This window comes from Leptonotus elevatus, chromosome 4 (genome assembly GCF_054856555.1).
Source record: "Leptonotus elevatus isolate MCC_2025b chromosome 4, RoL_Lele_1.0, whole genome shotgun sequence".
Lineage (NCBI taxonomy): Eukaryota > Metazoa > Chordata > Actinopteri > Syngnathiformes > Syngnathidae > Leptonotus > Leptonotus elevatus.
The window spans coordinates 17,688,010-17,700,598 of NC_141242.1; the positions used below are offsets into that span (position 1 = coordinate 17,688,010).

Below are 12,589 nucleotides of genomic sequence, written 5' to 3' on the forward strand. Positions count from 1 at the left end.
ACACTCATCAGCCACACAGCCATTTGCAGTAAGTGTACATTAACCATGGAAATTGGCAGCTGCATTACACACTCACACACATTCATAAAGCTATTTGCTAACTTTGCCTGTGGTGAGTGACAAGTCCATCGGTCATTTGCAGAAGCTTCTTGATCGGCCGAGGACAATTTGTCAACTAAATTCAATTAGCTCTCGTCTTGAGTTTTACAGCTCAAATGGGATAAGGCACGCTGCACTGCATGCCTTAAGATTTTAAAAGGAGCAGAATAAACAGAATACTTAGATTTGCAGTTTGTGTAAGTGGATTATTTTCGTTGCCATTTGGTCCCAAGTATCAGTGACTAAAAAATAAGAACAGCAGAATCTATTGACAGCTTAAGAAATTAAGTACTAACACAGAATTGGAAAATAGTATATGAGGAGACTGACACTAAAAAAGCCTATGAAACATTCCTGCAAACTGTTAAAGTATTATTTGATAAGCATTGTCCATTAAACTGTTACAACCAGAAGAAAAGATACACAGAAAAAACATGGATCACGAAAGGGCTACAAAATGCATGCAAAAAAAGGAACACATTATACAGGGAATTCTTAAAGTTAAGAACTGTAGAAGCAGAAAAGAAATACAAGATATACAAAAATAAGTTAATTAATATTATGAGAAAATCTAAGAAAGATTACTATAATGACATATTGGACAAGAATGAAACAAACATTAAAGGCATATGGAACGTGTTAAACAATATTATCAGGAATGGTTCAACAAATACAAGTTGTCCTGAATATTTTATTGAGGATAACAAAACATTAAATAATATGAATGATGTGGTTAATAGATTTTAATAGAAGTGTGGGGGCCAAAACTGGCGGAACAAATTGCAAACCCACAGCCGGGAAGAAAGATAGCAACCTTAGCTCAATGTTTTTGAATCCTGCAACTGAAAAAGAGATCAGTGATATTGTTGGGAAATGCAAGGGCAAAATTTCCACACACTGGAAAAACATTGATATGTTTTTGATTAAGAAAGTAAATGATGTAATCGTAAATCCAAGGACATCCCAATTTACAAAGCGGGAGACAGAAGTCAATTCACCCAAAAAAATAAATAATGCAGTAGAAGTATTTGCAGATAAAAAAAAAAAAAGCATTTGACACAATAGATCATCATATACTAGTTAGGAAACTTGAAACATATGGAAAAAGAGGAGTTACACTCAACTGGTTGAAAAATTATCTATCTGATAGGAATCAATTTAGCAAATGGGAAATCCCAAATCAAATCAACTGGGTATTACTTGTGGAGTCCCACAAGGGTCGGTTTTGGGACCAAAATTGTTTATGTACATAAATGACATTTTTATGGTTTCGAAAATCTTAAATTTTGTGCTATTTGCAGATAACACAAACATTTTCTGTTCTGGGGACAACCTGGTTTGACTTTCAACTTTCATTAAATTTGAATAAAACCAAACTGATGTTGTTTGGAAACTGTAAAATAAATACGCAAATAATACTGAGGATTAAGTATGCATTGTTGGGAAAGGCCAGACACATATTAAATGAGAAAACAATGTAGCTTATATTTTGTATTGTTCATTAATATTACTAAATTGAATTACTGTGTAGAAGTTTAGGGTAACTCCTACAAAACTACAATACAATCATGCACACTGCAAAAAAAGCCATAAGAATAATAAATCATGTAGGGTACCTTGAACACATGATTTTAAAACTGGACAAATAATGTATAGGGCAAATAAAAAAATGCTGCCCGGCAACATACCAAACTTTTTTTACAGAGAGATGGGGGGGGGGGGGTTATTATTTGAGAGCGGATTTGAACTTTAAACAACATTATGCTTGCACAAACTCTAAAGCGCTCATACTAACACTGTCAGTTTGCACTTAAGGTGTCATTAGTGAAAGCTATTAAGTAAGTGAAAGATAAACAGTGTTATGGTGCCAGCTGTCCAACAACTACAGATTTATGAGGCTGTTGGCATAAATCCACAGCAAGGTTTTTCCTTAGTGCGTTGAGAGGTGAGAAGCAAATGGAAGTTGAGTTGATACGTTGTCGCATCAATATTCTATTAAGGAATGTTTCATTGCCGCAAGTGAATGATTGCATCATAATGTGGATATACATGATACCTCTATGACGAATAGTCGCAAGAACTGTGCTCTGCCAAAGACGTCAACGCAGATGTGTAAATGTGATTTAGAATACACTGGCTGAAAAGACTTCATTTTCATCTTAGCAGTCAGTGCTGAAAAGATACATGACTTACCTACATTCACAAAGGTCCCAATGGTAAGAAGGAAGCAACATTTTTCTTCTGAAACTCATTAATTGCATGCACAATATCCCTCACATTTCTGAAGATATTTAATTATATATTTTCAATGGGACAACACTGAAGACATGACACTGACTAATGAAAAGTAGTCATTGTACAGCTTATATAACAGTGTAAATGCATTGTTCCCTCAAAATAACTCAAAATACAGCAATTAACAGCTAAACCCCCTAGCAACAAAAGTGACTACACCCCTAAGTGAAAATGCCCAGTCCACCAGAGCTTCACAGGTTGCCACTGGAATCCTCTTCCACTCCTCTATGATGATGTCATAATGTCTTGTGGCGACCATGGCTCAGGATGTAGAGACGGTCGTTCAGTTACTGGAATGTTGGCTGTTCGATCCCCGAACTGGAAATGATAAAATAAATACAAATAATAATAATAATATAAATATATATAGATATATACTGTAAATATAATGCAAACATGTGAAACACTGAATTTGGAAATGCACTGACAGTTGTACTTCATATTTCCGAAAATTTATTTATCAGCAATTTAATCATGCAAATGCCAATAAATAATGCTTTTGACTTGTGCAAGTATGCCAATTTCAAAGAAATTACACAGTGGAAGCGCTCAGGTCCAATATGACAGTATACCAATGGTTCTTGACCTTGTTGGAGGTACTGAAATAGAAATCATCTTTTCCAAGTTTGAACTGTTGTGGTACAGTTATATTTTTAAAATAACATTTTAACATTCTTAACCATCGTACAAGTAGAAAAATAAATAAAACCGTTCAAAGTAAAACAACAAAAATGACAGTAACACAGCTGGAGTCTTACTGCGTTTGACTGTCTCCCCTTCAAACTGTATAACTCTTGGTGGACATTCATTCCCTTCTCACGTTTGGGTCCTTAGTTTGAAATATGTATCACATTCATTTAACATCACAAATGTTCTTCTGGATTAATGAACGAGTCGCACAGATAAACTCCGACATCTTGTGCAATCGTCCCCACAAGACTCTCGAAGCTGTTGTAGCCGTAGGGGGAGGCCTACTCCTCATTTATTTATTTATTTATTTTACAGTACATGTTTTTTCCTCCGGTAGGTGTCCCATTACTTTTTTTTCCCAAACAGTTTATGGGGAGTGAGCAGAAGGTGTGTATTTCACCTGCTGTCTGACATTGCAGTTATGCTGTAGTGAAGATAAAGGGAGGTTGAGCAGAGAATAAATGAGGAGAGAGGCCAGTTGAGAGCAGGACGGAGCACAACCGGCTATCGGCTCACGGCCTGTTTCATGCGGGCCTCAGCAGAGATTCATCTCCTCATGTCCCCTCGGAGCACGGGAGCATGGCCGTGCAGTCATGATGACAGACTGCCGACAACCAACCCCACGTGCTCCACCTGAGGAGTGGCGAAAAAATATGATAGGAGGAAATACTCTCAAAATAATTCACACTCTTATTTTCTGCAGTTAACAAAGGATTTCCCTCAAGTCTCTTTCACGTGATTAACAGAAGCAGACTGTCATATTTATAAGCTCCTTGACGTCTAAGTGTAATGCTACTGTGTCATCCTTCTGATGCCTCCCACAGCAAGCGAGTTTGTCAGAACCCTTTTACAATACTTGCACTGGGGGCAGTTTGAAGATTAAAAAAAAAAAACATAAAAACAAACAGTGTATGTGACCTTTGGGATTGAACATAGTAACATTTACATTCAATGGCAATCTGTCAACCATTACTTCATTTCATCTTCTCTTCATCCTTCACTTTTTTTTTTTTTAGGACTTCTTTCTTGGGGACTTGCACACGCAAATATAGTCTTTGCTCTCAGTTGATCTCACTGCTTGTCATTCTCTATAGGTACCTTGTGCTAGAACATGTGTCTGGCGGAGAACTCTTTGACTATTTGGTGAAGAAAGGCAGATTAACACCAAAAGAGGCCAGAAAATTCTTCAGACAGATCATGTCTGCGCTGGATTTTTGCCACAGTCATTCCATATGGTAAGTGTCTGCTATTAAGTGTGGTTAATTTGTGTTTGTTTTGGCCCATGAGCAAATGAGATGAACTTGTTTGTTACACTTGCATGGCAGATTTTGGATGTTTGTTTGCTGACTGTAATCTAAACCTCCAGTAGGCCCCATTGACTATAACGGGTGTTGTGAGGTTTTAGTGTCCATCTGCTCTTTGTCCGCATTTCTGATTGTGGAGAATTTACCAAGAGCAATCATGAGAAAGCTGAATGCAAAGCAGTGAATTGCAAGGACAGCTTGATGAAAATCTGTCCACTCCAATTGCGGCAGTAACTGCTTTGTATCGAGATATGTTTGAAAGAAAAAGAAAATGAAGTTTCTGAATAGTGTTTTTTTTTTTATGAAAAGGGAAAAACAAACTTGTCTGCCCCTACGTGGGGGAAAAAAATTATACACACTGAACAAAAAAAATTGTCATTAACTTAATTCAAATATTTAACCACCACCTGTGATCTGGCTGAGTTATTTTGTCAAAGGAGAAGTGCTCACTAACATGTTTATTCCCAAAACACTCATTTACATTTAAAACCAGCAGGCCCGATGTAACAAGGTCTACTACTACTCATTCAATAATCCAAAGTTTTGCCATATGTCGTGTGCGCATACCAACTGGTTGTGACACACATGAAAAAAAATACATTTCCCATACATTTAAAGTACACTCACAGAACAGCAAGCAAGAGGGGGATACTGCTTAAACCGATGGCAAAATGAAAATTCATTACACAGCGGAACGTTATCACGAAAGCTTGTGTCTATAGATAGAAAGATGTGTAGTCTTCCACGGCCGACATTTAGGTCAATGAGGTCTTATGAACATTTGCAGATTTGAGTAAACTGACTGATGTCCATAAATGTCATGAAATGCTGTGTTGCACTCACAAGTGAATATTGTTTAAGTGTGTGCCACTTCATACATTACGACACTGCAGTTCCCCTTTCTGTAAGTAAACTTTATTTAGCATGGCTGGTTATGTTAAGGCTGATGATAGTGGTGGTGGTGACAAAAAAGCACAAGACACGCCATATAGTGGTGGTGGGAAGAAACATCAAGCAATCAACATGGACCTCTTCTCTCTGCTACACCATCTACGTAGGCATATTTTTTTATTACGGTATACTGTACTGTATACAAATTAAATTTTATTTGTTAAATTTAATTTATGTATAGACAGTATGTGTCCAGTCAGTTATTTCATCCATCCGTCTATTATCTGAACCACAGGCATGCTGGAGCCTATCCCACCGGCTTCGGGCAGTAGGACTGATACAAAAAATGTATATTAAAAAAATTAATATACCTCGACTGACAAACAGTTTCGAGTCTGCAAAGGAAGGAAGAGTTGGACAAAATCTCTCTCTCTCTCTCTCTCTCTCTCTCTCTCTTGTATTTATTTATGTATTTATTTTAATTGTATTCAGTAGTTTATTTGGGTGGTAGTAAATGTTCATCATTGTGAAAAATAAAATATTTGTAGAAATCAATTTAACAAAACCTTTCAATATATAAAACGTAATTAAAAAAACAAAAACAACTTCATTCGCCAGCTCAGTGGTCTAGTGGTAGAGTGTCTGCCCTTAGACTGGGAGGTTGTGGGTTCAATCGTCATACCAAAGACCATGAAAAATGGGACCCATTGCCTCCCTGCTTGATCTTTTTAGATCACTAATTAATAAACACAAGTTAATATAATAAAAAACAAGAGTGTGAATCAAAGTTCTGTGCAGAAACTTCAAAAACTGTATTTCTTTGGCTTGGCGCCGCAAAAATCTTGCTCGTTTCCAAAACCCGGACATGTATTAAATAGCGTGTGAAGTCCTGCGCGAGTGGGTGACGTCAGTACGCTGGTGCACATATAAAGTTGCGTTCAAGTGCGCCACGTAAAATCATCAACTCTTCCACTCCCGCACAGTCACACCTTTGAAAGACGAGCTTCAGAACCGAAACATGGCACCGTTTGATTTTACGTGAATCGGTGCTCGAAAGTACTGACCCAAAACGTTCCATACCACAAAAACTACCGTCTTCGTCCCATCCCTATTAATAACACAGGTTATCAATGTTACTGGGAAAATATGTCATCTTAAAAATGTGTTATTGTGACACGTATGTATGGATTATGCCAACATGAGTGTCATAATGTGCTGTGTCATGCACAGTCCCTTTCATCAGTGTGCCTCCTGCTGAGAGAGGAAGAGTTGCACCAACCGGGAAGCTGATCATGTTCATTAAATGACTGGGAGATAGATTTGTCTATTTTTATTTGTCACTGAGGCAATTAAAAGGAAACACTGTAATTGCATTGTTTTTCAAGTGAGTATGCAAAGTTGAATTTATAGTGGATTTATATGCAGGTGACTTATTGGATATGCTTTGCACACTTCGTTTATTGTGAATGCAATTACATTCTGGCTGGTGCTGTTTAATAATTAAAGCTATGCGGGGGCTGTTATATACAGCAAAAGTCTCTACAAAAGGGTTTACCTTATATGGTGTTTGTTACTCGTGGATTTAGTCTCACATAATAAATAATTAAGAATTGAATTAAGATTTAAGGCTTTTGTACCTCTGATCTGTCTTGCCTAAGGCAAAAAAAGTCCGAAGAGTATAATTAGTGAGGATAGTACGGATTAATCCAATTAGGTTAAAGCACCTGGCATCTAGTGCATGCACACATACAGATTACACAATATAGTGACACAAATCTTCCATGGGGAGATTCACCAGCAGATTTATTTGCCATCGTCTTTTTTTTTTCCCTCTGCCTGCTCAAATCCGCTCACTAACGCTCTTAGAAAAAGATGCCTTGTAAGTCATCGCGAGGTGGATTCTCCCTCATTCTCCTCCCATCCTCAATTAGAGGCAACACACACACACAGGCAGACACAATGAGCCCTCCTCACCTCGCTCGCCATACCGGCTAATGAGATCCCAGCAACCCCTCAATAAAAAAACATTTCCGCAATCATTTCTTCCATTTCTTCTTGACTGCACAGGAGACGTACGCAGACCATTAGAACTGCTGCTGTTCCTTTGTGACTCACCGTGCCAAGGGTGGGAGGTAGTGGGGCTAAACACATGCTACCGAGCCTGCATCTCCACACCTGCCTTGTCAACGCGCTTCTGTTTGCCACCCACATCGTATTTCTAGATCTATAGCAGAATTTGCATAGAAGGAGAATTCAATGCATTTAAGTTCATTTGTGAGAAAGCTCTCGTCATTGATTTATTAAGAGCTACTAAATGGCAATTCTTGTCTTTTGACACCTTTCTTAGCTGACTGACTTCTGTGCTTTGGGTTGTTGTCGTGAAATCTTACAAACAAGGCACAAGGGAGAACTTTTTGTTTTTGTTTTTTTGTTATGTTCCCTAAACCCAAAACTAACATAGATAAAGGTAGTTTCTAAATAAAGCTATGGGTTTTTACACATAGTCAATGAAATCCCTCGGGAATGAAGAGAGTACACCATTGTCTGCTACCAAAATAAGCACAATTCTTGTAACTACGGCTTTAAAGTTGCATTGCGGAGTTTAAAATGTTAATGCTAAAGATTTGTCTGCATCATGCACGCTCCAGGGAGGGAGACGTCATGCTCGTCCCCACGGACATTTAGTGTTGTGTTAGCTAGCATAGGACCAAATTAGGATGGAAATTGGGGGGGACAAAACAAGAAGAGACGGCTTCAAGCACAGCCCAAACTCCAGCTCAGACTCCAAGAAAACAGAAAAAAAGAAGAAGGTATATTCAAGCGCACATACTCGCACGTACACCATGCACAAGCTTGACGCACAGGCGGCAGTTACGCTTTAGGCCACAGGTAGCAGTCATGAGTAAAAAAGTGACAAACTCCACAATGCATCTTTAATCGCAAATTAATCTCACATTTGGTATCTCTTTTAAATATACAATACAAATGTTTCCCAAGCTTGTCATACTGACATAAAAGTGGACAAATATGGTTGGATATTTTAGTTCATTGATACAGTAATGAATTCATGAAGTTATTTGAATTTCAAAAGATGTACTATACTGTAAAAAAGGAGTGTGATAATAGATTCGGATGATGGATGGATGGATGGATGGATGAAATATTGTTTTGTGTTGAGGTGATTTTTCTGTCACGATTAGCACGGATTAGCATTTCACAATGGACACTGGTGACAGTGCATTGCATTGTTTCTTTTCATATTAAGAGCTGGTTCATTTTGAACATGAAACAACTTGTTTTGAAACATGAAAATGTATTTTTATTCAAAATGTGTATTGTCTTGCACATTATCATAAAATTGGTCACCACTAGAATAAAATAAGAACATTGTTCAAAAAGATAAGCACTGACAAAGACTGACACAACTAGCTGAAAATTGCGTTCCACTTCAAGTCATTTTTGATTTGATTTTTATTTTTTTTTTGAGTCATGGTGTTCATCTGACTGAATCTTTTGAGTGAACGCGGTGAATGGAGTCACTCAATGAACTGATTGGCTCCTTTCTCAGCTCGATTGAGCTCAGCCACGCGTGTGTGCCGCGCGAAAAGCTCCCACACAAACGGCGACGGTGAAAGTGGCTGAGCGCGGGGCTTAGACTAGACTCGGGCGGTCATCAATATATGTATGTGAACATAACGTACGTGATGCAAAAAAGATTAGCCGCCAGAACCGGAGCACTGCCGTAGAGAACTGCACAAGCTGATTGTGCGGTCCCTTACTGTAAGTCAGGTGTGGGCTTGTGAGAACCTGTGATAGTTGTCAAAGGCCACGCCAATATGCTATCCTCCCTCAATTGTGCCAATTGAATGTCAATGAAAAATAAAAACTGTTAAAAAATATATATAATCAGTTATATTTAAGTGACATACAGTATAGTATACTATATTGTATATTTGTTTTGTTTTGTTTGTTTTAATGAGCCTTTTTGTACAAACTGGCTCCCGCCGTTACTCAGTCTGCATCAACTTCCTGTGACAGCCCCAGAACACAATGACACAATCATTGCGTTCCTATATGAGCAGCAAGGCTATATTGTATTGATTTTTTTTTTTCAGTGGCACTGCTGTGAGGAGCCTCTGACAATCAGTCCGAGGTCAAGCGTATCAACACCACACACAAATGTTGATGCTCTCCAGTCACTTTGTCCTCCCACACTGTCACATGGTGGTCATGCGGAGTTTTCGCTGTACCATGTTATGCATTTTCATGACTCTGAGCACGCAAACCTTTCAGAGAAAACAAAGATAAAATCAATGACAGATTGTGGGTGGTTTAAAATTACCCCGAATTCAACTCCCAGAATACTTCCAAGGGTGAGATTAACTTGCCTGGTATGACCTTTTTGGACATTCAATGGCTGTCAGTCTTTCACAGTCACTTTAGGTTGTTTGTTCTACATCGTCCTTTAATGTGTTTTCCGTTACACTGACTGAAATGCATTTAAATTCCTGCCAAAAGTGCAATCTGGATCACATCCAGATGAAACTTTGTGTGGCAGTACTGCATACTTATACACTTAAATCAAATAGCATTTTGTTTTTCAAATCAAATTTTTTCCCATGGCTTAATTTGTGTGGATTGACACCACCATGTAAGGGGAAAGTCGTTTGGGGAATACGTACACATCAGGAAAAATCCGGTTTAACTTATTTGCTCCCAAAAACGTATAAAAACGTTCTATTTTAAATATTGCTATGGGCCCAAAAATGTATATATATGTTTTATTTGTTTATGCTAGAGCATACAGAAGGCCATGATGCAGCCTCTGACCTGAAGAGGTTGCTTAAAGCAATGGCAGTTATTACCAAAAAAATGGCCATCAGGCGATCAAACAGGAATAATGATGAAACTTGGCTATATTCTAATGCTAATTGCTGCAAAACAGAAACAGATACAAATTAACCTTTTTTCCCCTGATGAAATAAGAGATTATTTCTTTCTTTTGGTAGGTTCCATGTTTTTATAGCAATAGAACAAAATATTCTGTGGGACTTGCAAAATCATTCAAAATCCAGTAAAACAGCTGGGAGCGACTGGAGTTGCTTCAGTGAAAATGGCTGGGGGTGAGTGACTGAGATATTGTGACCAGAAGGTAGCAGGCAAACAGAAAGACTCACGCCCATTCCCGTCCTCCAATACACACCTTGCACTTGACACATGCGTTAGGAATTTTACTTTTAAGTCAGCGTGCATCTACAGCAACAGTTTCCCAAATGTCGTACTATTCATAATTATTCCATAGTGGTCTTTTGTGGGGTCTTAGCATATATGATTTATAACAAACAAGCTTTTTACAAAGTGACCACCACACCTCATGGGAAGTCACTTGACTTTTCTGTCTTGCAATTGCTAAGGTGTCTTTGTTTCACTTTTGACACCATGCACACGGAGGGGAATAATCAGCATTTACTGTATGTATATAATCAAAACGTTATCTTGAAATAAACTAGTGACTTTGACTTTGCCTGAACCATGAAATTGATGAGTGAAAATTCTGATTCTGTACAGAGTCTTTATTGGTCCTTTTGAACAAACAAACAAACTGAAAATCAACTTCCACTATTGATTTGTGTCATATTTGATACATCTGGTCACAATGCTTTAAATTCGTACATTTATAACTCTCTAAAATATACTAATAAACAGACATATCAAACATATTAGTGTTTCCAGAAATCTGAAAGAACATTTCCCACTATTAATAAGTGTAGGTGTCTCTCCTTTCTCAATTGGTTTGATCTTGCAAGGTCGCTGGAAAAGCCATCAGCTGGGTGATACTGCCCTCTAATGGATATAGTTATCCGTGCAATGCATGTGTCAGATCATATACATCAGGGTTTTAATGGAACTAATGAAATAGAGGGCTCAAAATGTATTTAATATAATGTCCCAATTTTAAATGATCTTTTTCTAACTTCTTTCTTTGATAGTCATGGTCATTATTGTAATTACGTTTTGGAATTAATTATATTTAACTATATTTAAGGCAAAAATTTTATTATCCATCTATGGCACAACAAATCTTCCCTCATTCTTGCACGATTGCTACAAATGCAATTCAAGGCTGGTACTCAGCATCTTACTGAATATGAGCCTAAAGCCTTTTTGGAAAGCACATTTCTAATTGGGTCATAAGAAACTTCAACTCTTTTAGAGGAAAAATTAAAGATGGTTTCAGGAGTATGACAGAAAAAGGAGCACTGTAGGCTAAATGGGTGCATTTCAAGTCACAATGATGTTAAAAGCTCCACTTGAGTGTAATAATGGTACTAGCTTGGTTTCAGCTTTTAGTGTTAGCGTCAAGTGTGCTTGTGTTACTGATTATGCACACGGCACTGAATACAGCTTCTATATTATTACCCCCCAAAAATGCGGCATTGTCTTTTGTTTGGATGAGGAACAAATATTTTGAAAACTATCATACAAAAGTATGAATGAGCTCCAGAAGGACAAGGCGAGAACATGTTTCTGTAGTATTGGACAAATAGTGTGAGCATGCACATGATCACAGGTAATCGCGGTAAGCGCTTAGTGTTAGATTACAAGAATGATGTGGCTAGCAGATCCACCGGGATGTTACCCTGCTTAGACATCGTGTACAATAGATATACATACAAACTGGTACAACTCACTGTAGAGCTCTGCTATTGAGTCCAACCATCATCAAACATAAATAGTGTTGATCCTTTTTGTTTCTTCCTGTGCTCTCTCTGTTCATTAATTGTTAATGTCATTTCATTTTATGCAGGTGCATTTCAAATGTGTTGTTTTTTGAGTAGGCTTACATATTTCTGGTAAGTAACAGAACGGAGAGTACAGTAACAGTCAGGTGTTTAACATAGAGCTTTGACAGCACATTTATGCAAGGCCTGCTGCGTAGGTGAGATTATAGGACAAAAGTGCAGTTATGACACTTAAATGTGCCATTATCACTTAATCACATTATCACAATGCTGCATCCCTCGTGATGCACTTTGTTGTCGGAAACTGTCAGTAAATGATTTGATTTGTTCCTTGCTGCTCGTTTGGATTCACCTCTCGAGGTTACTTTGTTTTGCATACGTTTGAACTGTGATCACACACTGAATGAATGAAGCGATGTTTATGGGTCTCTGGATCATAATTTAGTGTGCTTGTTTGTATCTTGGGCTGATGGTCAGAGAGTACTTAGAAATTCATGAGCTATTTGATGTCATGTTAAACACCGAAGAACTTTGACCACCCTCTTGGGCAGTAAAATCATCAAAGCT

General features: G+C 37.9%; 1 protein-coding gene across 2 annotated transcripts in view; it reads left to right on the forward strand.

Moving 5' to 3' along the window:
* The window catches only part of brsk2a (BR serine/threonine kinase 2a), a 182,678-nt gene that overhangs the window by 125,313 nt on the left and 44,776 nt on the right, over positions 1–12,589 (forward strand). For both annotated transcript variants that reach the window (XM_086073668.1, XM_086073669.1), the window contains exon 4: positions 4,179–4,319. In XM_086073668.1, coding sequence (XP_085929794.1) covers positions 4,179–4,319 — 141 coding nt within the window. The remainder of the gene's footprint in view (positions 1–4,178; positions 4,320–12,589) is intronic.